The sequence below is a fragment of the Sciurus vulgaris genome (genome assembly GCF_902686455.1).
Source record: "Sciurus vulgaris genome assembly, chromosome: 19".
Lineage (NCBI taxonomy): Eukaryota > Metazoa > Chordata > Mammalia > Rodentia > Sciuridae > Sciurus > Sciurus vulgaris.
The window spans coordinates 8,637,890-8,665,156 of NC_136480.1; the positions used below are offsets into that span (position 1 = coordinate 8,637,890).

Here is a 27,267-nt window from a genome sequence, read left to right on the forward strand (position 1 = left end):
ATGCCCATCTGCCGCAAAACGAGCAGCGGCAGCTTCAGGCCACACCCACTGTGTGCTCCCGGCAGTGGGGTGTCCCATGGAGGCCTCCCCGAGGTACAGCTCAGACTCAAACTGGCCTAGCGTCAGTGCTCGTTAGCACAGCCTGACAGGCCCTACCCCCAGGCTGGTCTGGTCGAGCAGTTTAAAGTTATTGGAAGTGCCTGAAACTCCCAAGGGGCTTTGAGAACCTGGCATGGTGACATAATCCACTAGCCTGCAGGAAGCAGCTGGTGCAGCCTGAGACCTGGAATCTTCCATCGGCACCTGTTGCCTAGCCACAATATGATGCTTCACCTTCATGAGCTCAGGCCTGCCAGCATAACCCCAGAGCTCTCCCCAAGAGCAGACACTCCCATGTGGTCTTCTTGTCACATTGCTTCTAACTGCTGGTGTTCCAGAAACTTCTGTTGGGGTCTCTTGAATCTACTCTTACCTTTTCCTTGGAGCCAAACTGAGCTTCTAAACAGTCAGCAAGGAGTTTGGGATAACCTTCCCTTGGGAGGCCAGCATGTGACAGACAGGCAGTAGGCAGACCTGGTCTGGTGTCACATTTCCAGGCCCTGGTTGCAAATCCCAGATCTGCTGCTATGTGAACCCTGGTGAGTTGCTGTCCCTCTCTGAACCACTTTCCTTCTCTCAGTCAGTGAGGGTAAAAATGAATGTTTGGCACACCCTCTGTAGGCCTTGCACATTGCCCCAGCCCCTGTCTAGCTCCCATGGAGTTTCCCAGGGGTGGATGGTTGGACACTGCTCAGGGGCCCTGTCCTTGGAGATTGTCACTCTCCAACTCCCAGTGGGTAGAAGGGCCCAGTCTCCTCTGGCTATGGCAGCTCACCCTCTGGGCACGAGTTTCTTTCATCTATATGTGGGGGAATACCTCTTGCCTTCAGGATCCTCTGGGGGTGCAGACCAGCAGAGGTGAGAGAGACTGTACCTGGGCACAGCAGGGACTGGAGCCCCGAGTCTGAGGCCTGGGTTGGGAGCGCCTGGTGTTTTCTTTCTCTCTTCACCACATGGCCTGGCAGACCTCAAGCAGTCCGAGGGTCCAGCCTGGAGGTTCAGCGGTGCCAGGCTGTGGGATGCAGGGTCACCGGGTCAAACAGGTACCTGCAGCCTGAGTCAGGGTCCCCACCGTGGAATGGGCCCCCTCCTGCATTCATCCGACAGGGGCTGAGAATCCCCAGGTACTGAGTCCCCGGGCCAGGAGCTCCTACCTTCCTCCCCCTGCGCCCCAGGAGGTGGTCTCAGTGGTCCCCGTTTTGCAGATGAGACTCCTGAATCCAAAGGAGGACAAAGACTCCCCCAGGGTGACCCAGGGTACTGGAGGGCAGGCCCAGGACTGTGGTTCTTGTCTCCTGGTGACCCCGCTGGCCCTGCTCTCTGGGGGACCTGTCTCACAGTTATTGAATGAACAAAAAGAAGGGGACAGGGACAAAACCACCCTTTTGGGGCAAATATGGGGGTGCCTTCATTCTGTCCCAACCTCAATTTTTCAAAGTTCTCATGAATTAGGCCCCGTGTTGGAGGCAAGTGGAAGAGGGGACCTCTCCATGCCAGGCCGTGCTAGATTTCAACCTTCATTAAGTTTCAACCTTTGTAATCGGCCCCTGAAATAAAGAATATGCTTCCCATTTTACAGATGAGGGAAGCTGAGGTTTGGAGAGGGGAAGTCATGTCTCCAGGATCTCACAGCTCGAACAGAGGCAGGAAACTGGAGCAACTGAGACAATGGACCCTGGAGCCTGGGGTCACACCCTAGCTCCCTGCCTGCCCTTCCTAGCTTGGGAAGAACCCTTGGCTTCCAGATCTGAGAAATGGGCAGAGTCCTCTGTGATTTGATCCACAGGAGGCACTTGGTCCAGGGCTTGGCACCAGTTGAATACATGGATTATTGTCATTCTATTATTAATATTTGTTACTTGAGCTGTACTTTAAATCCAGACCAGGAGGCCCCTCCTGTCCTGCTGACCCCATCAACCTGCTTCCTTCTGCTCTCTGCAGGGTGTGCGACGGCCCAGGGTGGGGCAGAGGATGAAGGAGAGGCAGAAGCAGGTTGGATCGAGGGGGCTGCCATCCTCCTCTCTGTCATTTGCGTGGTCCTGGTCACAGCCTTCAATGACTGGAGCAAAGAGAAACAGTTCCGGGGCCTGCAGAGTCGCATTGAGCAGGAGCAGAAGTTCACCGTGGTCCGGGCTGGCCAGGTGGTCCAGATTCCTGTGGCTGAGATTGTGGTTGGGGACATCGCCCAGATCAAATATGGTGAGCATCTCAGTCACAGATCCACATTCTAAAGCTGGAGTCTGGGCAGAGGTGGGACAGGACAGGCAGATGCAGAGTGAGGCTGACCCAGGGAAGGGTCTCTGATCACATCCCAAGGCAGACTGTGTTCCAAGGTCCTTTAGATCCTAGAAGGGATTGGACTTCAGATCAGAAATGGCAAATACTTAGCACATGTATCACTTCTTTCCAAACTCCCACCCAGAGCAGACATTACCAATCAATCACAGCTCAGAGAATGAAGACAGCCTCTGAAGGCCTCTCAAGACAATATTCCAAGGACCACTTCTACTCAGAATGGGTTTATGAGATGAAATTTACTTCCCATCCCTGATTTGGCTGTGGGTGGAAAGTGCTGGGCTAGTGGAGGTGTTAGAGGGAGCAGAAGCAGATAAGAAGTATTCTGGTCCTAAATACTACCAGTAAGAGAGTGGGCAGGAGCCACCAAAGAGAGTCTGGACTAGATATGTTCTGGGTAAGTAGAGGCAGACCATGGTGGGAAGAGAGATAGGTGCACCCCTCCTCACTCAGCCCTAGAGGGCTTGATTTCCCCCAGTAAGCCATCTTGGTTGGGGTCCCCTCAGCCTGCCCATGTCAGACTGGCCTCTTCCAAAAGAATCTCTCCAAGCATGACTGAGACTGGAAAAGGGTGAATCATGGAGATCCCATGGGATCCCAATCTAAGCCAGACCAAGAGGAGCATTTTGTGAAGTACCTGCCCATCTGCGTTTGCAGATCCCTGGGCCCAACCTCTGCTCTCCAGACCTTGAGCTGTGCCTTGGCCTGTGGTGGGCGCCATTTTGGTTCAGACACCCTGGGGATTCTAGGCACCTGGTTCTCAGTAGAGAACCTTCCCTCACAATCACACCTTGAAGGAAATGTCCTACCTCTCTGGTCACCTGAGACGGCTGGCCAACTCCCCTGCCCTTCCTCCACCAGGTGACCTCCTCCCTGCGGATGGCCTCTTCATCCAGGGCAACGACCTCAAGATCGATGAGAGCTCCCTGACCGGCGAGTCTGACCAGGTGCGCAAGTCGGTGGACAAAGACCCCATGCTGCTGTCAGGTGAGCTGGGGCCCCACAGCCGGCTGGGTCCCACCCCGACACGGAGGGCACTGCCTGAGTGTCCCTAACATGAGGCCAAAGGAGCTCAGAGACCTCGGTCCTGGGCTCTGGGGTCTCTGAAGCTCAGGCCTCACTGAGAACACGGTCCCTTTACACGGGAAACAGTGAACCCCCACCCGGGCCCTTGGCGGTGCTCAGAACCCCGGGGCTGGCACCGCGCGGAAAGTCAACCGCGCCTCCTCATCCTGTGGAACGTCCCTTCCAGTGACTTGGATTACTCAAAGTCGAACACCAAAGCTTCTCATCAGGCATGAGAAGGAATCAGTTCGGTGACCATCTCTGTGGACGCTTAGCGTGCGCCTGGTCCCCAGGCTACCGCGTTGGGTAAGGCAGACAAGGCCGGTCCTCAGGGGCCTGTGGTGAACTGAGGAGGGAGAGGCCGGGTGGACATGTCAGCAGTGACAGGTGCGTGAAGAAGCTCAACAGGACGCGCAGATGAGGGCGGGGGAGTCAGGGACAGCCTCTCTCACAGAGGCCACGTGCGAGCTGAGCTGAGTGAGGAGGAGCTGGCCCGTGACTACCAGGAAAAGGCTCACCAGGCAGAGGGAACAGCAAGCTGGAGGCCCAGAGGCAGGGCCATGCTAGAGGATTGTGAGCAAAATGGAGAAGGTGGAAGGACCAGCCATCGGGTCTCATTATTCTGAGTGTGATGGGGATGCCCTGGGATGGCTGATCACGTTTGCATTTTTAAAAGGTTACTGTGGCTCCTAGGGGCAAGAAAAGGGTGGGGGAGACCCGGCATGGAGGAGGCGCTGGCCAGGTAACACACACTCCTGCAGGGAAACCAAATGGCCTCATTGTCCTCCGTGCCCAATAAACATCTCTCCCAAGCCCCTGCCCTGGACCAGGCTCAGGCTGAGCACAGGGATACCCGCAGACAATGATTCAGACCTGGCTTCTGCCTTGGGGAGCCCCAGCCCGAATGGACTTGGGGCAACAGACCTACACCTAGCTATTCCACAGCAGAACTGAGAAAGTCAGGATGGGAGCCAAGCACCCAGAGGAGGTGGTGTTGAGCTGGGTTTTGAAGGTTGAGTAGGAGCTCGCTGAGCCTCATTGTGGAGAAAGGGCCCTCCCAGCAGAGACCAGCATGTGCAGAGACCCAGAGGTCCGAAGGAATGTGCAGAATCCTGGAAGACGCACAGGTCTGCCGGGGGGGGGGGGGGGGGCAGATAGAAAGGAGTGAGACTGAGTCTGAGACATTGATTCATCCAGAATGTATCCAACCAACATCTAGTACGCATCTACCCTGTGCCAGTGGTTAATTTGACAAACAAGGTCCCTTCTGTGCTAAAGTTGAGAGTCTAGTGACAAAAATGGCCAATAAAGGAACAAATAGGCGACTTTATTTCAGCTAATGATTTATTAGATGAAGACATACCATTATAATGAGAAAGAGGCCCTGAGGAAGGGGGTCAGAACCTCAGCTGCTCAGGGAAAGACTCTCTGAGAAGGTTGTCTTTGTAAAAGTAGAACACTGAAAATGTCATCCATGACAGAAGGAACAGCAAGTGCAAAGGTCCTGGGGTCAGACCAAGCAACCACTGAAGGTCCCAAGTGCCTTCCTGAAACACAGGGTCACATGAGAGCTCAAGAGATGGTCATAGCCCTTTGGCCCTGGCTCTGACCTCTGGGATGAGGTGGTTGGCAAGGTGGGCATCCCTGGGGGAAACATCTGGGTGAGTCTCTCTTCTGTGGGAGCCCAGGGGAGGCATGGGCCTGAGCGGATGTCAGCGAAGATTCCAGACAGTTTGGAGAAGGAGTGGGAGGGGAGGATGCTGACTGAGGTCTGGGGGGAGTAAATGTCCAGAATCACCGACAGCATCACAAACCAGCCAAAGAGGTCAGCACAGGTGCAGAGAGACCCTGGAAAAGACATGGGCAGAGACGGACAGGAAGCCAGCCAGCCAGCCTAGGTGAATCACAGGGCCACAGGGCCTCTGAGCAGAGGCGGGAGAGCCAAAGGGAAGAGAGCCCAACACATAACGCTGCTGGAGGCAGAGGGGAAAGCCAGGAGGCTGTCCAGGGCAGGAGGCAGAAGAGGAGCCGTGAGGAGCTTTTGGGGGGGGCCGAGAGGTTTGGGGAGCATCTCTCCATCTCTGTGTCCCTTCTCCCTGTCTAGGAGGAGCCTCATAGCTGGGGAGGAGCTCTGGATATCTCCAAAGGGACAGAAGTCCCCAGAGGCCAAGGGATCCCACAGGAGAGCCAAGGCCTACAGGCCCTGGGAGACCCTGCAGGCTCCTCCCCACTGGGTGGGCCAGGACGGGGACTGGGTCCCTGTCCCAGGGCACACTCTGGGTCTCAGCAGGGATCCGAGTGAATCCTGTGACTCTCAGGCTGGTGTCGGCAGGAGGAGGTGGCTTGTGAGCACCGAGCTCCGGGAAACCACTTTGAGTCCCCTGAGCCCACGTTGAACTAAGGCTTTGGATTTGATCTGTCCAGTTTGCTGGAAGCCCACGTAGATGGAGGGGCTCTGGCCTCTGCATGTCAGGAGATACCCGCCAGGGTCTCGGGGACGTCCTTGTGGGGAGATGCTGACCAGCTGGCAGCTTCTGTGGTTTACACTGGCTGGGGACCTGGCAGCCTTCTGCAGCCTGGTCCGGAGGTCTGTCCTGACGCATCGTGGAAACTGTGCCCACCGAGCTCCAGAGCCCATGAGCACAGGGAAGATGGCTAAAAAAGAAAAAAATCCAGGATCCCCAGAGTCCCCCCAGGGTGCAGGATGGACCAGATGGAAGGAAACAGTGACCCTACAGCACTGGCGATCAGAAACCCAATTTCCAGGAGGGTCAAAGGCGTGCGGCTCAGTCTAGGCTCCCAGGAAAATGCAGAAGGGGGTGTAGTTGGCCCAATAGGAAGCAGTGTAAGTGGACAGAAAATGATTCTAGAACATTCCGAATTATTCTGGGACAACAGAGGCTGTCCGTGAGTTCCCAGTCACCGATTGTGAGCGGGCTGTGCGGGCTACAGTGGCCTCTGAGAGGGCACTGCCCCTTCCAACCCTGAAGGCACAGGCTCACCACGCCAGGCCCTCACCCTGTACCTCCCTGCAGGCCCACTGATTGTCCCCTCTGACCTGCCTCAAAGGACAGACCCTCGTCCCAGATGCTCTTCTGCCTTCCTTTTTGCTCACAGAACTCCATCTGCTCACCTCCCCCACAAAGACTTCCCTGACCACCACAGACCCCTGGCATCACCCCCTTTCTGCCTGGGGTGCATCTTTTAGCTCTTGCCATTCCACATTGTGCTTGGCCCATTTGGGCACAGCCTTGTAAGGTGGACTGTGTTTTGCACTGTGCAAACCATCCCAAACAAACAACAAAATCCACTGTGGTCCTGTCACCTGACCAAATCTAAGTAGTCTCCCTTTTAAGGACCTTTTTCCATCCTTGGCCATACACAGACAGACAGACCTGGCCATGGTCATGGTGCTCCTGCACCGGTCCTCTTACCAGACAGGTCCAAGCCCCAGGAGCTCTGAGCCCGAGCCTGCCAGGAGGTTGTGCCCAGCCTCACCCCTGGACTCCCAGGACAGAGGAGCTGTGTGGAGTTAGAGAAAAAACTGAGAACCAGGCCCAGCTTAACCATTCCTGCCCTGTGGGATGAACCCGCTGTGTGGCTTGGGCACGTTGCTTCACTTCTCTAAGCCTCAGTTTACCTGTGAGGCTGCTGGGATGTCACTAGTGTTAAGATGGCGAGGAGTCCCTAGCATCACACTGGCACAGAGCTATTTAACCTGAGAGGGCTCTGCCCTTTCAACCCTCGGTGAAGGGAGCCCGGACTTTGGGGTAAAACGGTCCTGGGTCCTATCCCAGATCTGCCTTCCTTCACTGGAGACTCCAGCCCATCTTCTTACCCTCTCTGGGCTCCATTTCCTCATGTCTAAAATGGGCTCGTAACCCCAGTGGGAGAGGTCGTGTGGAGTCTTCCGAAGCACCCATCACCCTCTCTCCCTTTCCCGCCTCTGAGCGGCCCCCTCTGCTCCACCTCCAGCTCCTCCCGTTTCCAGGTTCCACCAGGGGGTCTTCCTGGTTGCTGTCTTCCCCAGGCCCTGACCCCGCCCCAGCCCTCTGCAAAACAGCCATATGGATGCTAATTTTTGTGAATGACCAGACAGCCATCAGCCCCTTACCTATGCACAGAGGCCTTGCTGAACCCCCGAGAAACAGCAGGACCAGTCTAGGGTGCTCACAGGGTCCTCGTGGTGGCTCAGGAACCCCCTAGTGACATCGGACACATTGGTTTGCCTTACTCTCTGGTTCTAGTCAGTTGTCCCAGCCACACTTGGTCTGTGACCCTTCACTTTCCTGAGCCTCCACGTCCGTGTCTGTGCAATGTCCGCCCCCCTGGCCCCCATGGCCTACCCTGCAGGGGCATTATGGGAACCCCAAGCATGCATGGAGGTGACTGTCCTTGTCAAATGCCAGAGACCTGGGGTGCTGCATGGAGCGGGAAGGCTCCAGACAGCCACGCGCCGTCCCCCACGACGGACAATCTTAAGCAAGCCCGTGTCCCACGCGTCTGCAGGCTGGCCCGAGGAGGAAGGCTCAGGAATGGCAGACCCACACGTCTGTGGGAAAACCCAGGAAGACACAGCTGCTCCTGGTACCACCCTGGGTGGCCACAGAGCTCGCTTTGCAAGAACCAGAAATCCAGATGCGCAGGGACTGTCCCCCAGTGTCTAAGAATCGACGAAATTCTATTTTTTTCCAAAGTCCATGTGGTCAAGCAGCAGATGGTCCCTGGAGAGCACACCCTGACCTGGGTCTGTTTTTTTCAGCTTTGTATTTTAAGATCATTTCAAACTTACAGAAACGTGGCAAGAATGGTCCAGGAGAACTGGGTGTGGTCCAAGTGATTGGCTCCCCTTCAGTCTCTCCCTTCCGGAAGGTGTGTGGCCCTTCTCCCTCGGCCCTGCAGGGGGATCGCCAAGAACCACCGTACTCCCGTGGGTGACCGTGCCCACAGCCATCATATCAAGAAACTTGACATTGATATGAGATGATTCCCTAGTGAGCCATCCGTAGTCACATTCCACTGATTGTCCCTGTCCCAGGCTGGCATGGCGTATGGGAGGCAGGACCTCCAGGACTTGTTCTTTGGTTTTGTTTTTGTTTTTTTGGTACCAGAGATTTAACCCAGGGGTGCTTTACCACTGAGCCATATTCCCAGGCCTTCATGGTTTTCCTTTTTGAGACAGGTTCTCACCAAATTGCTCAAGGCCCTGCTAAGTTATTGAGGCTGGCCTCAAGCTTACGATCCTCCTGCCTCAGCCTCCTGAATCATTGAGATTACAGAAGTACACCTAGCAGGCCTGCAGGATGGACTTTGGAATGTCTCCTGTCTCTCTCTCAACCTCCCTTAACATGAAACAGCCCCTCACCTTTGCTTTGTTTTTCATGGAAAATCAGCATTTTTGTTTTTAAACTTTTGTCAACAATGAGTCCCTGTGAGAGTCCCCCAAAGCAACGATCCCTCTTACAAGAAAGAGATGTCCAGACTTGTGATTTTTGCAGCATTTCAGGGGATTCATAAATTCCCTAGAGAACCCTGGTCTTGTCCCAATTTGAAGCTGAAGAAACTGAAGCCCAGGGAAGAAGTGTCAGGCCACACAGAGGACGGAGGCAGAGCTGGAGATAAACTCAGACCCTCAGTCCCCCAGCCCCATGATCTTCCCCAGCCCAAGCTCACCTCCAAGGTCTGCATGGACAGTTATCCAGCAACGCGACCTTTTGGAAGCACCTGCACCAGCTTCCCCTGGGAGACAGTAGACCACGTCGATACGTCAGAGGAAGGGGCTGGAGTCAGGAGGCCAGGGTAGAGGAGTGTCCTCCACAGGCAGCAGGGCCTGGCTCCAACAGGACCCCCACCATCCTCCATCATCCCCCCCACAAAGAGTGGTCACAGCACAAGGTTGCACAGGACATCAGTAAACCCTCTGGGGTCTCTGTCCACATCCCATGCCTACTGCCCACCCCACCAAGTTGAAGGTCAGGCCAAGCAGAGAGCCAGACCTGCCACCATGGCCACCACCTCAGGGAGCATAAGACGGCACCGTGACAGCAGAAAGCCCGTCTGCCGCTCAACCCACGCACTCTCCATTACACTACCCTGCCTCTTCTCCATGAGAGGCAGCGGGGGGTAGTGGATAGAGCACGGGTTCAAGTCCCGGCTCCACCACTTACTGCTGTGTGACTCTGGGCTGTCACTCAGCCTCTCTGAGCCAGAGAGGCCACAGGTGGGCAGAGGGCGTTGGCTTGCATTTGCACCAAAACCTACCTCATAGGGCTGTTGTGACGGGGACATGTTGCCAGCTGTCTAGCGCTCTGTGAACCTCTGTTATTACTGTGTCAATGACAGCGGGGTGGGAGAAGAGTGTCTTGGCAGGGAATCCTCTTGGCTCTGCTTGGTGCTTGTGCCAGGAGGTGAATCCTAAGCCCTCAAGCTGGCCCTGCCTTCCTCACAAGCTCTCTTCACCCAAGGAGGCCCTCAGGAGATATGGCTGCCTCTCCCTTCTCCTTGGGCAGAAATAGACCTAGGAGGTCAAACCAAGGGGTCAAGGAGCCCTGGGTTCCCGGCCTGACTTCTGCATACCCTCTGTGCAACCTCCATCGGTCATTTGCCCTCTCTGGGCCCAGAAGACCCATTGAGAAAAGCAAAGCCCCTCTAACTTTGTCCTGAGGGTGCACTGTGCCCTGCTTTCTAAACCACGAGGCTTTGACCTCAAGATGACCAACATGTGGGCCAGCCTGGGGGAACCGGCTTCTGCTGTTCAGGGTGGGCCTGAGTCTGAGATGGGCTCTGAGCATGTTCTGGGGAAGGGTCCTGGCCTCGTCCTCCGCTGCCGCTGAGGGGAGGGGCTGGGTGTGGCCTGTGAGGCCCTGGTCCAACCCCAGCACAATTTTTCAAAAACCCACAAGGGGACCAAGATGAGGGGCAGGCAGAACTGACAGTCCCTTGGGCAGTGGCCCCAGGTTTCCCCAGCCCTGGGCTCCCTTTTTCTCACTGCTGGATGGGAGCCAGCCCCTGCGTGGCTGGCTGACCCAGCTCCCCCCACCTCACCCTCGGGCTGACCATCCCGGCTCTGGCCTCACGCGACCTCACAGACAAAAGGCGCCCGGATTGTCTGTGGCACGTGGGGAGTTGATATTCCTGTCTTCCCCCTCCCTCTCCCCCCAAATGCTTTCAGCGGCCCTCTATGGAACACCAAGCTTCCAACTCCGCTCAGCCCCGCTCCCTTCGTGAGCCCTGAGTGTCTGCCACATGACCCACTGCTGTGGCACCAGCCCCTCCCACCTTTGCCTGGAATGGCCCAGAACGCCCATTGCTGAGATGTGGTGACCTCAGCCAGGACCCTCCCCACTTCACAGGGCAAAACTGAGGCCCAGAGAGGAGAGGGGCTGACCTAAGGCCCCACAGCAAATCAGAATCAGACAGCAGACTAGTTCTCCAGCCCAGGGCCCTCTGCCCACACCCTGATGCTTATGTGCTCTGGGGGGCTCCCTGGGGAGCAAGAAGAGGCAGGAGCTGCAGGGCAGTGTTCAGGGACCATGCACAGTGAGGTCCCACTGCAGGGGCCCCCATACCCAAAGGGCTCTCGCCTCTGCCCCTGCACAGAGAGCCCGCAGTTCTTCCTCTGAGTGAGGCAGTCAGCTGACCTTGAACTCCAGACCTGTTGTCCCACCTTTAGAGCCATGGTTTTAAGCATCACTCTCTGCAAGGGACTCGCAGAGCTGGGCTGCCTGTGCTCTGGGCCTTGCTGGAGGACAAGGGTAGTGCCCAGGGAGGCGTGGGAAGCGGGGGGCAAAGCTGGGACCAATGTGGCCTTTGTAAGACCATAAAGTTGATGTTGGGGGGCGGGGGTGGCGTGTACTCTCCATTTTAAGTGCAGTACATGCCCACCAGGGGAGATACCGAAAAAGGAGGTCCCGGGGGAGAGGGCTGCAGTGGCACCCCAGGGAGGCGCGCACAGGCCCTGCCAGCCAGGGGCTCCCTGGGGAGCCAGGCCTGGGAGCACCCCCAGGAAGACTGCAGAGCCAGTTCAGAGGAGGGAGATGAAGTCTTCTCGTGAGGGTCAGGAGGGCCAGCTAAGGGAAGGGACATTCATCCTGAGCCTTGAGGAGGAGGTGAGTGGAGGCAGGGGCCTGGACACAAAGGCCTGGGAGCTGTGCAGGCTCGGAGGGAAAAGGCCACCCAGCAGGAGTCAGCGGTAAAGGACCAGCAGAAGGCTGGGGCCTGATCCCCGGGTGCTGACTGAGGGATTCGGATCCCAGGGAGCTACCCAAACCCTCAGCAGGGTACCTGAGCTGGGGGACACTCATCAGAGTGGCATCCGGGGGGGTCTACGGGGACACAGGAGGGGACCAGAGGGGAAGGTGGAGGCCTCCAGTTCCCCTGCCCCATCTGGTGTACGGTTCCTTCACCCCAAGCCAGCCTCTGGCTTCCTCCTCCCTCCTCCTGCCTCCGGATACAGATGCAGAGCTGCCAGTTGCCTGCTGAGATGGGAGTGATTAGATTAGAAGGCGATCTGAGGTCTGATTATCGTGGGTGGAAACTGGCCCCTGCGTCTCTTGCTGTCATCCGTGCTGGGGAGGTGAAGAGCAGCCGCCCTGTCACCACCCAAGCCAGAGGACCAGCACCTTCATTTCTCAGCCCCCTTTCTTTACTCATGCGTCGAATACTCAGATCCTGGGGACTTGTCTCCTGGACAGAGTGGCGTGTGACCCTGACGAGAGGCAGAGACTTCAGTTCCTGGCTCTGGCTCTGCCCCTTGCCAGTGGTGGGGGTGGCCCTGGACAATCACCTCTCCCCTCCCATCTACAGTTTCCTCCTGCGTAAATTGAGGGCCAGTGTGAGCTCTATGAGGTAGCATTGCTCGTGTTGGGCAGCACCGTGCCTGCCACGCAGTAGGTGTGTTTTAGGAACTAGCTGAGTTGCTGTTACTGCCATCTCCACTCTGTAAATGCAACCACACGTGATCCTTTCTGTCTTTTGAAGTCACCAGTGACCCTCCTCACCCCCCACGTGACGTCAGTTACCTCGCTGGTTGAATGGTGGTAGGCAATGACCCAGCCCCGCACAAGCCGTCACAGAAAGCGTCTTGTCAGAAGTTGTTACAATAACCGAGGTCCTGATACGGGGCCTTGTGGGGACTGGGCCGCTCCTGAATCAACCTGAGACGGGAAGTCGCCGGGCCAGCTTGCTCAGCCCAGAGTCGGTATCTGAACTCATTCCTGGGTTATGCCCACCCCGTTCCCTACATGAGATTCCTGTCTGGGGAATTTTCCCGTCTGAGAATCTGGGTTCCGTGACAGTGAACTGGGCCCACTCTGTGAGCCTTGGTGATGTGCTTCCCACATCTGTGCCTGGACAGGCTGACATTCGCTTGTCTTCAGGGAGCTCACTGGAGAGTCTCTCCACCTTCCTGCAGAGCACTTTGAGGTCCTAAAATTCACATGACCAGATGCTAGTGTGGCACACATTCACTCATGTACAGGCATGCATGTGCACATGTGTACACATGCACACACACATGCATCACACACACGCACACACACTACCTCAAGATATCACACAGATCCTGGCAGGAAAGGGATGAGGCAGGTGAACTCTTTGAAAAGAGAGAGTAGTTTCTTGCATAAGGAAAATGCCTTGGGCCCTGACCCAGAATACATCGACTCGTATTTTAGATACGATTCTAATGAACTTGCTGACCTAGGTTTCAAAGCCCAAGCAACGAAAAGGGTGTTAGAGACAAGTTGCAACTGGAAACATGGAGAAGGGGCACCCAGTGTTGAAGGGCAAGCTTTAAAAAGCAGATTCGAGTTCAAGAAGCAAGTCCTGGAGGGTTGGGCATCAGTATAGAGGTCCCCAAAGCCTCACCCTGGGCAGGGGAAGTCCCATGTGGTATACTGTGTGCACAGCGTGGCCTGAGACACAGCAATAGGCTGGGACAAGGATCTTACTTCTCCATTTAAAAGGAAGGGCAAGCTGCATTGTAGAAAGGTGTCTACCCAGAGTGGTAAAATTTAAAGTCAGGGGGAAAAATGGGTGTCTGGAGAGCAAAAATTCACTTATGCAGATCTGTCAGCTTCCCGGGCTGGACCCAGCCATCCAACTCAGGGGCATTAAACATATTCACACTCATGCAGCTATCACACACCATCCATCTCCAGAACTTTTCATCTTCCCAACTAAAACTCTGCCCCATTTAAACATGAACTCCCTGCTCCTCTTCCCCAGCCGTCTGGTAACCCCCGTCCTACTTCCTGTCTCTATGAATTTGATTATTTCAGGGGACCTCACATGAGTGAAACCACATGGTATTTATAGTCCATTTGCAACTGGCTGAGTTCATGTAGCACAATGTCCTCAAAGTTCATCCATGTTACAGCACATGTCAGAATTGTCTTCCTCTTGAAGGCTGAATAATACTCTTCTGTTGTATAGACAGAGTATCAGCTTGCTATAGTAATACATGCATATTTTTGACATGTCTGTGGCAGCACAATTCACAGTAGCCAAGTTATGGAACTATCCTAGGTGTCCACTAACAGATGGGCAGGATGAAAGAAAATGTGGTATATATACTCCATGAATTTTATTCAGCCATAAGGGAGAATGAACATGTCATTGCAGATAAAAAATATGGAACTGGAGGTTATATGTGAAGCAAAATAAGTCAGACCTCAGTACGTCAAAGGTCACATGTTTTCTCATATGTGAAAACTAGAGAGAGAAAAAGTAGTAAAATGAAACTTATGAAGAAAAAGAGATGCTTCATCCATTACAGCTGGCCCTCCAGATCCTTGAAAGAATTCTAGTGCCTTTTTGGAACCCAGTTTGAGAAATCTGGAATCTGGGAGAGGGTCCTAATCTTTCTTGCAGCATGGCCCCTGAGGAGGTGTGGTATTGTTAAGTGCCACCTCTGCTCTGAATCAAGTTTTGCAGTGCATAGCATAAAACACCTTGGTATACAACCAATTATGCTGAAATAAAGAAGTATAAAATGAGAGTATGAAATGTATGCACTTCCTGATTAACACACTGAAACAAGATTTGTCAGGATGCTTAACAACCACCAAAGTTTTAAAATCTGCAATTGCTATGAAATGATACCTACAAAAAAAAAAAACCTGAGAACTTTTGTAATGTGTGTGATGTTGTCCTGGGCACCCACAGCATTCCTACATTTGTGTGGGAAGAAACGCTAAATGGCAGCCAGAGGTTTGTGAAAACAAAGGCATATTTGTTTCTCATCCAAACCCAAAGACCTCTGAATTCTTTCCACAAATAAGGAGGGAAGGTGGACCCCATTTTGAGCAGTGTCCAATCTTCAATTAGCTCTTCTATACTAATCACAGAATTAAGCAGGATGTGGTTTAGCTCCAAATACTATCAATAAGGAAAAGAAAGAGTATCCCCATCACCACTTGAGCTCTAAGGGAGGGAAAGGAAGGGGGAAAGGAGAGACAAAGGAAGAAAGTGGGACCTTCCAAGACCAGGGTAGTATGTGGTGAGCCTGAAGATGATTGGGGGCCTGAGAACTGAGGACTGAGGAACTGCTTCAGCCCCAGGCCCATCCTGGCACTATCCTGAGTTGAAATCATCTTAAGGGCCCACTGCACATATAAGTGTGAACCTTAACCATAGGTGGTATCCTTGAATCTTACTAGCAAGGAGCTTGGAACTGACTGAAACCTTGTCCTCTCTACTCCTTTGGGGAGGGAGTTTTGGGGCATGTAATGATAACTTGGCTTTTGTCCCTTTCCCCAGGGACCCATGTGATGGCGGGCTCAGGACGAATGGTGGTGACTGCTGTAGGTGTGAACTCTCAGACTGGCATCATCTTTACCCTGCTAGGGGCTGGTGGTGAAGAGGAAGAGAGAAAGACAAAAAAGGTAAGCACGACCCCCTTGCAGACCAGGAGAGGAGCTTTTAAGGCCACATTTTTTGTTGTTTTCGTTTAATTTGTTCAGTCAGCAAAATAGTTCCTTAGTGCCTTCTATGTCCACGCCCTGTACCGACAGATGCCTCCATCTTCAAGGCCTTGCTGGGGCCAGGTGGGCTCTGTCTGTCTCATCTCTAGGGTCTTGTCCCAGTCTCCGTCTTGTCCAGTCATGTCACAGAGGCCCCTCCTTTCCCTTGTGGCCAGGCCAAGGATGCTGAGCAGTGATTGAGTCTTCTGTCTCAAGCAGTAGAAACAGCCAGCATGAACAGGTCTTGTCACCTTGATATGGAGTAGAAATTCTTGTTGACTCTTATTCCTGCCACCATTGTCAAACCCCTCTAGGTGGAGCTGAAAAGCTACCCAGCATAGATTTGTCCCAAACTGGGCAGAGAATATTCTGGGAAGGTGGACAAAAGCATGGCTGCAAATATACTGCTCTAGCCACCTCTCTGATTCCCCTCAAGCTGCCACCTTGCCCCAGTTCTGATTCTTCCTCCCCCTTAAAATATAGAATCCTTACTCATTAGACTCCTATCAGTGAAATGGATGTGACCTGTGATGAAATGCTTCTCAGGACAGAGAGGGATGCTCTCATGAGAAACCCCAATCCTGCCAGGCCAGGTCCAAATCCAGAAGTCAGGCTTCTGGCTCCAGCACAACTTCCTCCTTATCTGACCCCATAATCAGTCTCAGCATCAGCCTCCCTTTCATATTCTCAGTCTTTTACCTTCTTCCCTAAGCTCCAAGGAATGATCCCCAACACCCAGAACTTTTGGAGCCTGGAAGAAGAGAGATAAGAGGGCAGATGGTCCCTGCCTGGATATCAGGGGCAACTCTGCTATCTCCAGCTCTCAGGGGCCACCCAGGCACAGAGCCTGGGCAGGATTTAAGGCTACTTGTTCCTGCAGGCAAAACCCATTTTCAGTGGATCCCCCCTAAAATTATGAGATTATGACTCTGCACCTACCCCCACAAGTGGGAACAGTGGATCTGAGCTGTTATCTGGGAAGTCAAGAGGCTGGAGAGAGCAAGGGGGTGCAGAGGTTGAAATGGAGGAGTCCTAATAGGAACATCCAGAGGGCATCAGGACAGTGTCCACGTACCAAGGGGAGAATCTCAGCAGGGGTGGCCAGGCCTGGCACAGGATGCAGGGAGCTGGGCAGGATGCTGTGGCCCTGTACACACCTCCTTGGCCTCAACTCAGGGGCAGGAACACCTGGGAGCTCCCACAAGTCAGACCTGTGTTTCTGAAAAGCCACTAAGGAAGGCAGGTCTCAGTGGACCCAAAAGTGTAGCCAAGGTCTCCCTCTCTGAGCATGTACCAATGAGATGAAATATTGAAACACCCAGCTTCATGGAGGGAGAAGAGGTGGGATGCAAAGAGGACATGGCACAGGAAGCCTGGGAGGTGGTCTAGCATCTCAGGCCACCATGAGCAACTCAGCTGGAGCTGAGCTTCCTCCATCCCCCCATCCCATCATCTCAACTGGAGACAAGGCTTAGAGCCTGCCAACTGCATTTTCCCATTTCAGGATGACCTGGGTGTGCGTGTGTTTGCGCATGTGTATGTGCATGTGAGTGTGCAGATGAGGCCACGTGTGCTTCTCCATCATTAACATGTCTCAAAAATCATCACACAGGTGTGAAGAAGGGGGATGGGCCTTCAGCTACCAGGTACAGTAAGACCACCCCTTAGAGTAGATGGGGCTTTTAGAAATAGCTGCAGCCTTTGGCTACCAAGGCCTGCCCCTAGACCACCAGCACCCAGTGAGCAATGGCCCTGTACCTGCTGCAGGCTTTGTCCCTGCAGATGCCCCTCTGTGCCCTCGTGTGATGCCAGCCCAGTAGGACACACCAGCACCCCACTCCACCTCTTGCCTTAGAGTACTTCGCTCTGTTGGCCAGGCCATATGGTACCGCCCCCTCTGCCCAGCCCCCTCAGCCCTGCACACTAGCATGTGACATCTCACAGCACCCAAGATCCTGACACCCCCACTCACACCCCAGAGTCCCACCTGGCTTCCCATCCCCCCACCACACAGCACATCTGCCTCACCCACCAGCGTCTCTTACCCAACAGGGTCTCATCCTCCACCCTCCCCCCGACAGAACCCCAGTCCCCCAAGAAAGAGCAGCAGAGCTGAATTTTGTCCATCTCAATCATTCTTAATTTCTAAATTAAGTAAGCTTCACTAGTGCCTTTTCTTGTATGCGAAATGTGACATGCTTGATGCCACCTTTTAAACATAAGACCATCAGAGCAATCTTTAGGATGCTGGTTAGGGAAGGAAGAGATAGTGGTGAGAGGTTCCCTGAGAGAAGGCGGATCCTAACAGCTGTCACCACCACCTGACTGCTGTCCCACCAGGCCACAGTGATGGCCGTCATAGTGACTACCCCTTCTGCATGGCTGGTACACATGCTGCACCCCTCACTGAACAACTTGAACTGACTCCCAGTCATGGGGCCCCCTGGTCCTGATGGGCAGCCAGACCCCCTCATCCAACCTGGGGCCCACCTGACCTGTGGGGCCCACATTGTCTAGACCTCACCACAGAAGGACACCATCCTCCCAGCCACCCTGCTCATCCTCCATGTTTTATTTCAAGACCCTTCATGCCTGAGCTGCTCCCCACATGCTCCTGTGGCAACATTTCACCCCCACCCCAAATTTGAGTTTCTTAATTTCCAATGGTGACTTGTTTGTTTTGTTTTGTTTGTTTGTTTGTTTGTCTGTTTTTTAAGATAGAGTCACATGGTTTTCCCGCCAGTGGGTTCATGTCTTTATCCTTGTTGCTTTTCTCCATTGTGACACACTGCATTTTCCATCCCTCCCAACCCTCCCCCTGCAGCAGCAGACGGTGTGGCAGCTTCAAACGCTGCAGATAGTGCGAGGGCCAGCCTAGTCAATGGTACGTCTCCGATGGCAATGGCCAGTCTCGGTCTGGGTTGGATGGGCCTCTCTCTCTTCCACTCCCAACTCTGGGCTTTCTCTCCCTGTTCTGGACTGCACAGATTTCGGATGTGCATGGGATCTCGCACTGGGACAGTCACCCTCTCACATGGGGCAGGCGCTTAAGAGCAGAGCCACAGCTGGGAAACCGATTCCACACCTGCCTGTAGCTACCCAAAGGTGCTGGCTTCTGTTGGGCCCTGGACTCCCAGGGGAGCCCAAGCGGGACATATGACTTTGGCTTCAGATTTGGCTCCCGGGAAGCAGTGTCCCACCTGGCGTGGCCCTCCCCTAAGCGCATTTCTGCCCTGGCTTTGGGAAGATGGCCTGGGGCCAGGACCTGAGCTGAAGCCGGCATCCGGGTCCCCAGCAAAGGCTCCCAGCCTCCGCTAAAGTTCCTGGAAGCAGGGGGACCCGGGCCAGGGCTCAGCTCCTCGGTCCACCCCAGAGCATGGCTGAGCCCCTGGTAGAGTTTTCTTCCTCTTCTCTTCATGAGCTAATGGGCAGGGGGTTTGCTTGGGCTCGGGCCTAGTTCTGTCCCTCGGATGTGGACTGGTGTTTCTTGCTGTTGCCTGTGCTGGGGCATCTGTGGGACTCTGCATTCTTACTGCCCCCGGGGTGGTGGATGGGGGCGGGGGTGCTCCATGTAGCTGGGGTCTGCGTCATGTCCTCCTTATGCACGGCCAGGGAGGAATTCCGTGCACTTGCCTCCAGAAGATTCAGTTCTCTTCAGGACAGATGAGGCTTCTGTTGACTCAGATGCTGCCCCTGACTCTAAGTTAGCAGACATGATAATCCACCAGGCTGCTCCTTGGATCGCTGAGAGCCATTGTGGCTCAGTCATGAAACGTTGCCCCCGAGAAGCCCAGGAAGGAACAGAAATATCTCTTCTCAGTGTCACTGCACACCAGGCCCTGGGCCACAGGTGTCCTCACCCACTGTCCTTCACTCCTCTCTGCTCCTGCAAAGCATGGAGACTTGTCGCTGTCCCCTACCTCTGCTCCAGACCTCTGCCTTCCAAGTGACCAATGATGGAAGCTCCTAGGAAATGTCAGGGGCTAGATAAGGCGTTTCTGCAAGCAGTGTGCTAATTTGGATGTGGGTCCTATTTCAGGCCCAGGATGAGAAAGGAGAACAGCTTCGGATGTGGGGGTGTCACACGTCAAGAAGGGCTGGCTGAGAAGTGACAGAACAGAGATGGGCAAGAAAGAAGCAGGTGTTGGTACCCCTTGTCCCCAGGTGATGAGCATACAGACCCCATCCAGGCCGACCAGTTCCAGAAAGAAAAAAAAAAGGTCAATTTCACTTCCAAATTGTAGTCCCCAACCCCCAGCATCTAGAGGAAAAAACTGCAGGAGAAATAAGGAACTTCCATTTCTTAATCATCTATTATATTCCAGGTGCTGTTGCAGGATTTCCATCTTATTTAATAGCCATGACACAGGCTTTATTGTCCCTAATTTAAAGATGAGGAGACTGAGGTTCAAGGAGACCCAAGACACTAGCCCAAGAACACAGGGCTAGAAAGTAGCAGAACTGGGACTTCAACCCAGAACCCAGACCTGGCTGGCTCCAAAGCATGTGCTCCTCCTCCTAATCCAAGATCCTCCTCCTGAACCAGGATCTCCTGACGGAGTGAACCTACAAGGAGAGGTCTTTTCCCCTAAGAGAAGGATCCTGTGGTCAAAGACATTTGAGAACCACTGATCTGTGCATTTCTTCCTCACTGCGGGACTGCTGGTGGGTAGCGAGGCTGTAGACTCATAAAGGGTTTCCAGGCTGATTTAACAGCAGGACCCTTCCTGGCTGAATCGTGGGGGACTAGTATGCCCCATAAATATATTTTGGGAAAATGCCCTGTGCCCGGAGGACCCAAAGTCTGGGCATCGCCTTTGAGCTTATTAGAAATGCAGAATCTCAGACCAACACAAGGAGAATCTGAATCTTAGCAACCTTCCATACTCTAGGAAAGAGCACCAGGAAAGATTGCGAGCCTTGATAAGCGAGAGAATTAACCGTAATTTCATCTCCTTCCTCTGAGCCAAATCTTGATGACTCAGATGTTGAGGGAAAAAAAAAAAAAAAAAAAAAAAAAAAAAACACTTGGATATCAACATTCCCCACTCTACTTCCCCAAGTGCCACATCTCAAAGGCAGGTGTGTTCCATGCATCCTGGAGACGGGATTGCCCTTAATGCTTTATTATTTTTTTTTTTACGCTTGTCCACATCTGGCTATGTAATACACCACTTAAATCATTATAATCAGGAGTCATAATGAATCGCCATCAGCTCTCCTGACATTCATGCAGGTGCTTCCCATGAGCATCACCTTAGTTGATATGAGCCCATTTCACAGAGGAGGCACAGGGAAGAGAAGTGACATTTCCCAGGTCTCCTACCTAGTGGTCTCTCTCCTCTAAATCTGTGCTCCTCTCACCTATATCCCTCCTGATGCTCAAAGAGAATGGACTCCTTGGAAACAGCCACATCTGAAGGAGAAGGGCCTCAGAGACCCCTCCCTGGCCCCTCTCTCAGATCCCGCCCCACATCCCAGCTTCCCTGAAATACAGCCCACCCTTCTGGTCCCACATGGGGCCAGAGCTGATTGTCCCACTGCAGTGCAGAGCCAGGCAGGCAAAAGGAGTCCCAAATAAGTCCCTTGCTTCTGAGAAACCAGGCCATCTGCACCAAAGCACTCCCACAACATAGCTCCCTCCCTCCAACATATGCATTGGCGATTATTTTTCTAGTCACATGATCATTGTGGCAATAAAAGAGGAAATTGCTAGCTGGGTGTAATGGGCGCACACCGGCTAGCACATCTGATAATATGCAATGCAAATAAAGGTCCCTTTGAGCCTTCTAAAAGAGACTATTGAAGCCGAGTCCTCTGGTGCCCCTTAGCCTAGTTAGTAAAATTATTTTAAGAAGTGAAAATAATTGTTGTTCGTTCCCGTTTGCTCTGAAAAGTTTTCTCTCTGGTTGTTGTTTTATAAATCCAGTAGGAAGACTTTGACAATAGAGCATGAGGGGTGGCGAGAACAGCCCAGCACGGACACTGGAACAGAACGTGATGGGCAGGGTAACGCTCCTGTGTGTCACCTGAAAACTGGGTACAGTAATGGCAACGAGCTAATCATGAGGCTACAGGGTGATTCTGAGGTTGTACCTAAATGCAGGCTCCCTCTGAACACCTTGGCCTCAGTTTCCTCATCTGTAAAATGAGTGTTGACAGTCCCTCCTGCCCTACCTCTCGGGGACTGACAAGAGGACGCTTGCCAAAACCCTCTTAAATGGCAGAAGGCTGAACCACGTAAGTGGTCATCATGAGGGTGACGTTTTTACATATACGTGCTGGGGACTGAACCCAGAGGCGCTTTACCACTGAGCCACTTCCCCAACCCTTTTACCTTTTTATGGAGGAGTTTCACTGAGGTGCGTAGGGCCCCCTTAGTTGCCCAGGTTAGCCTTGAACTTGCCTCGGCCTCCTGGCCCAGCCTCCTAAGTCGCTGGGATTAACAGGCATACTCCACTGTGCCCAGCTGAAGGTGACTTTTGAGCACTTGGGGAGATGACCATGGGATCCTATAATGTGAAGGTGGAAGCTGAGGTTAGGAGATGTGAAAGCCACACCACTAGTTGGTACCAAAACAGGGACCCTCAGGAACTCTGTCCCAGCAGCACCACCTTGATGCCCTTCCCCCTGGGCTCAGAGGGTCTTCAAGAAAAGAGCAGAGAGTGGAGACACACACACACTTGGGGCCAGCTGTCCGCCTTCCTGCAGAGACATCACTGGGCCATCTCCCTCTCTGAGCCTCCGTTTCTCATCTATAAATGGGTATATTAGCAGAGTACCCCTCATAGGGGTGGGCGTGGACAGGACCACATGAAATCATGGAGCCCACATGAGCCTGATACCTGGTGCACTTGGCAGCAAATGTCCAAGGATGGCCGACCTCCTCAGGCCCCTCCCACAGTGGCAAGGTCCAGAGGAACAGCTCCAGATGGGCAGCACAGGCCAGGGGACAGGGGGGTTCAGGTGAGAGGCAGCAGCCACCAGTGCCAGGGCTGAGGAGGGCCTTCCAGGCAGCCCTGCAAAGTGGGCAGGGGTCTCCATAGTCATCCTTTCCCCTGAACTAGGCAGCATTAGGCCCTGGCATGGAAGGAAGTGCCCAGGGGAACCCACTGACACTACTTAGCCTGCCTACTGTGGCCCAAGCTGCAGAATGAAGTCCCCTTAACCAGGGGTCAGTGGCTTCCCTCAGACATGTGAAGGGCCCCTCAAAGACCCCTGCTGGGGACCTCGTGCTCACTCTTTGCCCTGGTGGCTGTCAGGAACACGGGCAGGGTGTCATCCATGCAGTGGCTTCTCAGCCCTTCAGAAAGATGAGGAAAGAGTAGACTTGTCCTCCTGGAGCCAGAAACAAAGGGACACAGACCTCAGTACATCATCCAAACTCCACTCATTCTAGAATCAACCTCTCCCCTTCTCTCTCCCCCTCCCTCTCCCTCTGCCCCCTTCTCTTTCTCTCTTTCTCCATTGTGTTTGCACATTTTCTTTTACAAGAAAGCGAAAAGGTTGTAGCCAAACAATTTCTCCTTTGCCTCCTCCAAGCCCACAAAATACAACAATCAAAAAGTTATAAAAGCCTCACTAGCAGGGTCTGGAGTTCTGCTTCCTGCCAGCAGACTCTGTCCCCTTTATTCTCAAATATGGTCCTTGAATCTATAAAACGCTCAGGGCCAAGATGATTGCAACAGAAACCCTCTCTCCTGGGCCCCCCAGGAGAATCCAGAGTCGCTCGGACTGACAGCCCCCGTGGCTGGCATGGCGGCCAGCTTGCCCTGGTTCTGCAGGCCTACTCATCACCCTGAACAGCTCTGCCCTTCCTCCATCTGTGACATGAATGTCCATGGCCTGTTGTGTCTCTGTGCTGATCAACCTGTGCTGTCTGTTCTCTGTTGTCTGTTAAAATTCTTTGTCGTGTAGGTAAAATGCAAGATGGCAATGTGGACTCCAGCCAGAGCAAAGGTAAACCTCTGCCCCGGCCTCTGTGGTCCACGCAGCCCCTCCCCACCCATACCAGAACAGCACCAGGGCGGAGGCTAACGACCAGACCTGGCGTCTTTGGGGGTATAGCTGTGATACTTACGCATGGTGCCAGGTCAAATAAAGAGGTGTCCCTGGGGAGAAGAGAGGGCACTCCTGGGCCAGTGTCTCCCCGGCCCTTGAGCTCCACAGCCCATTCAGCTGCAGACTCAAAACTGTTTCTCTGAGATCCTTAGAGGTCAAAGGGTAGGGTCGATTAAGCACTGGCCCAATCTCTCTTCAAAAGGGCCACCAGGCCTCCATTCACTCCTGTGCTGAAGAGGCCATACTGACTGGGATGGGGACTAGGCACCTATGACCAGGTTCACCCTCTTTCACCTTTTTAAGTCTCTTTTTTATTTTTTATTTTTATTTTTTGACCCTCCTATCCGCTGGATCCTTAATATCCTAATAGCATGGCCCCAGCAGCATGCTGGGAAAGCCCAAGACTTTCTTTCCTGTTTGACCAAGTGTCCTTTGGGGGTAGAGTCTATGGGTTTGTTCAGGTCCCAGGGGGACCCCAGTCCACTCCTGCTGGGAAGGCAGGGTAGGGCCTTGCCAGTCTCTGCTTTCTGAGGCAGTGAGATCCCCTGGGAACCAGAGACTCCAGCCAGGAGAGTCAGGTCCCCATCCTGGGCTTCCGTGCCGACCATGGAGAGGCCCAGTCGGGGCAGCCGACACCTCCCCGGGGCAGGCAGGGTGGGTGCCAGCATCCCCACCCTGCAGGCTGACCTGCGTGCATGTCTGTGTGTCTGTGTGCGTGTGCATGTGCGTGTGCGTGCTCTGCCCCCTGCAGCCAAACAGCAGGACGGGGCAGCCGCCATGGAGATGCAGCCCCTCAAGAGTGCCGAGGGGGGCGACGCGGACGACAAGAAGAAGGCCAACATGCACAAGAAGGAGAAGTCTGTGCTGCAGGGCAAGCTCACCAAACTGGCGGTGCAGATCGGCAAGGCAGGTGAGTGTGCAGCTGTGGGGGGTGAGGGACGGAAGCGTCCAGTGAGACCCCAGGCAGAGCCTGCCCCAGGCTGGCCTCAGCCACCTTGAAAGAGATGGTCCTGCTGGGCAGGGTGGTACACACCTGTCATCCCAGCAGCTCAGGAGGCTGGGGCAGGAGGATTGCATGTTCAAAGCCAGCCTCAGCAACTTAGCAAGGCCCTAAGCAACTTGGTGAGAATCTGTCTCTAAATAAAAAATAAAAAGGGGGCTGGGGATATAGCTCAGTTGGTAGAGTGCTTGCCTCGCAAGCATAAGGCCCTGGGTTCAAATCCCTAGCATTGCAAAAAAAAAAAAAAAATTAAATTAAATAAATAAATAAAAAATAAAAAGGACTTGGGATGTGGCTCAGTGGTTAACACTCCTGGGTTCAATTCCCTGTACAAATAAGTAAGTAAATAAATGAATAAATAAGAGAGAGATGGTCCTTGAAGCCTGCCCATAGTAACCAATCTGAGTCCTGTATACAGTAGGCACTCAGCACTTAGCGAGGCAGAACAGGGAAGGTAAAAGCCTGGACTCAGGGCTGACTGCCTACATTCTAATCTATGACTGTGAGAAGTGAGTGAAGGATCTTCAGCTCGCTCTGAGCCTGTCTTCTCACCTATAAAACGAGAATACCGGTCTTCCCTACATGACAGGTTGCCGTGAGGATTAAAGAGAATTAGGCGTACAAAGTACTTAGCACCTGGCGCATGCGGTGACTAAAGAGGGAGCAGATTCTGCAGGGCCTGGAGTTCTACGCAGCTCTGACTTTATCCTGGGGACAGTGGGAGCCATGGAAGAGGTTTGAGCCAGGGCGTGCAGGGATGGATTTGCGCTTTGTAATGACCACACCAGCTGCAGTGCGGAGGAAAGATTAGAGACTGAGGGCAGACCAGGAGTCCAGGGAGAAGCCCATTGTCTGTGCTCCAACTGAACAAGTGGGGCTTCCCTGCTGAGGTAGTGACTACATACGGTGGCTGGTGATGGCTGCCTGGCCCAGGAAGCTGAGCCCAGCTGCAAGGTGAGCCCTGACCCTCCAGACAGCCTTGGCTTCCCCTCCTGGTTCAGGATACAGCCAATGCCAAGGCCTCCCCACCTGGCTGCTCTCTCCTCCGTGGCTGTCTCCCTGGCTCTAATTATAGACACCACTGCAGGGGAAGGAGGCAAATCATAGGCTTGGCTGTCTATATTTAAACTCGGGGGCCTGGTGACATCTCCCAGCTGCTGGGAGCTTGGCTTCCCGCCCCTGTGACTGTCAGACAGGGATAGAGCCGGGCTCTGAGGCGCCGCAGCTGGAGGTGGGGGTGGGGAAGGACGGGCCCAGGGATTTCCTCTGTCCCCACCGTTGCTGTCACAGCACAAGACTCCATGGGAACATGGCACTGGGTAGGAGAGGGGACTACAAAGACAATGGGTTGAACTTTGTGCAGGCGGCTCTGAGATGGGTGGTGAGGGGTTTATGGAGGAGACATTGTTCTCAGGTGGAGCCTGCAAGGAGTAAGGGGAGGAAGCCAGCTGCCCCGAGATTTCTGGAGCACTCCTGGCCTCCGCTTGATTCCGCAGGACAATGAGCCACACGGCAGGGCCTGTCCACCTTACAGCAGGGGCTGGGCTTTGGGTATCAGATTTAGGGTACAGTCCCACCACAAAGGGACTCCCATCGCCCCAGTGCCACCTCCCTCTGCAGAGGCCACAGATGTAAGCAGTCTCTGCAGCACCCGCCACGGGTGGGAGACGGGCATGCCGAATCGGCGAGAGGGACCCCATAGGATCTAGGGAGGTCGTCAACTACATCCCTGCTGCTAGTGTCTCCTGGCTTCTGTGACCACGGGCAAGACACTTCCCTGCCTGAGCCCCAGGTTCCTCTTCCAAAAAAATACCCACCTGTTGTTTCTTGTACCTGGAATGTTCTTCTCCCAAGTCACCACATGGATGCTCCCCCCTGTTGTTCCTATGTCTGCCCAAAGGTCACCTCCTCCAGGAAGCCTTCCCTGGCCATCCTGGATAAAGCAACTGAACTGCCCCTGCCACTTCACGTCACCTTCTACCACATCAGCCTGGTGTTTTCCTTTGTAGCATCAATCCGCGTCAGAAATCATCTTGCTGCTGTGTTGTCTGTTTCTTATCTGCCTGTCCCCCTAGAACATCAGGTTCCCAAGAGGAGGAAGTCTGTAGCCGCTGTGCCCCTAGTTCCTAGCCTAGGCACGAGGTATTTATCAAATAAGGAAGGAAATAAGTGATTCCAACTTCACCTCCCTCTTCTGTGAAAACTCTATGCAGATGGTTCTTCAGGTGCCCACCCAGTCCTTGTCACACATTTCTGAAGCACCTGCTAAGTGTCAGGTGGGCACTGTGCTAGGCACTTTGCATGAAGGAAGTCCGCATCCCCGTTGTACAGAGGGAAAGACTGAGGCTCGCTGAGGACCAAGGACTTCCTATAGAGCAAGGAAGTAGCAGAGCTGGGAGGCGATCTGGAGTCTGCTAGACCCTAGGGCCCTTTCAGCCAAGGGTTTAGTCCACACCTCATTTCCCAGGATCCCTTGCACCCTGCCCGGAACCTTCTGAGCAGGTGTCCCCCCCCCTGTTGCAGGCCTGGTGATGTCGGCCATCACGGTGATCATCCTGGTGCTCTACTTCACCGTGGACACCTTTGTGGTCAACAAGAAGCCGTGGCTACCCGAGTGCACACCCGTCTACGTGCAGTACTTTGTCAAGTTCTTCATCATTGGTGTGACGGTGCTGGTGGTCGCTGTGCCCGAGGGTCTCCCTCTGGCTGTCACCATCTCGCTGGCCTACTCAGTGAAGGTGAGATGGGGAGAGCAGGACCAGTCAGCTGATGCCTCCCAGCTCTGGG

The 27,267-nt window shown here is 53.9% G+C and overlaps 2 protein-coding genes across 2 annotated transcripts in view; both read left to right on the plus strand.

Annotated features, from left to right (window-relative positions):
• Positions 1-27,218, plus strand: LOC306650433 (plasma membrane calcium-transporting ATPase 2-like; the record flags this gene model as incomplete). Its single annotated transcript, XM_079122466.1, has 8 exons — positions 1-93; positions 617-638; positions 2,041-2,298; positions 3,256-3,381; positions 15,217-15,341; positions 23,337-23,378; positions 24,232-24,390; positions 27,004-27,218. 8 exons carry the CDS (start codon positions 1-3, stop codon positions 27,010-27,012), a joined length of 834 nt encoding a protein of 277 aa, XP_078978592.1. The 3' UTR covers positions 27,013-27,218.
• ATP2B2 (ATPase plasma membrane Ca2+ transporting 2) overlaps positions 1-27,267 on the plus strand; it is a 406,022-nt gene that overhangs the window by 329,926 nt on the left and 48,829 nt on the right.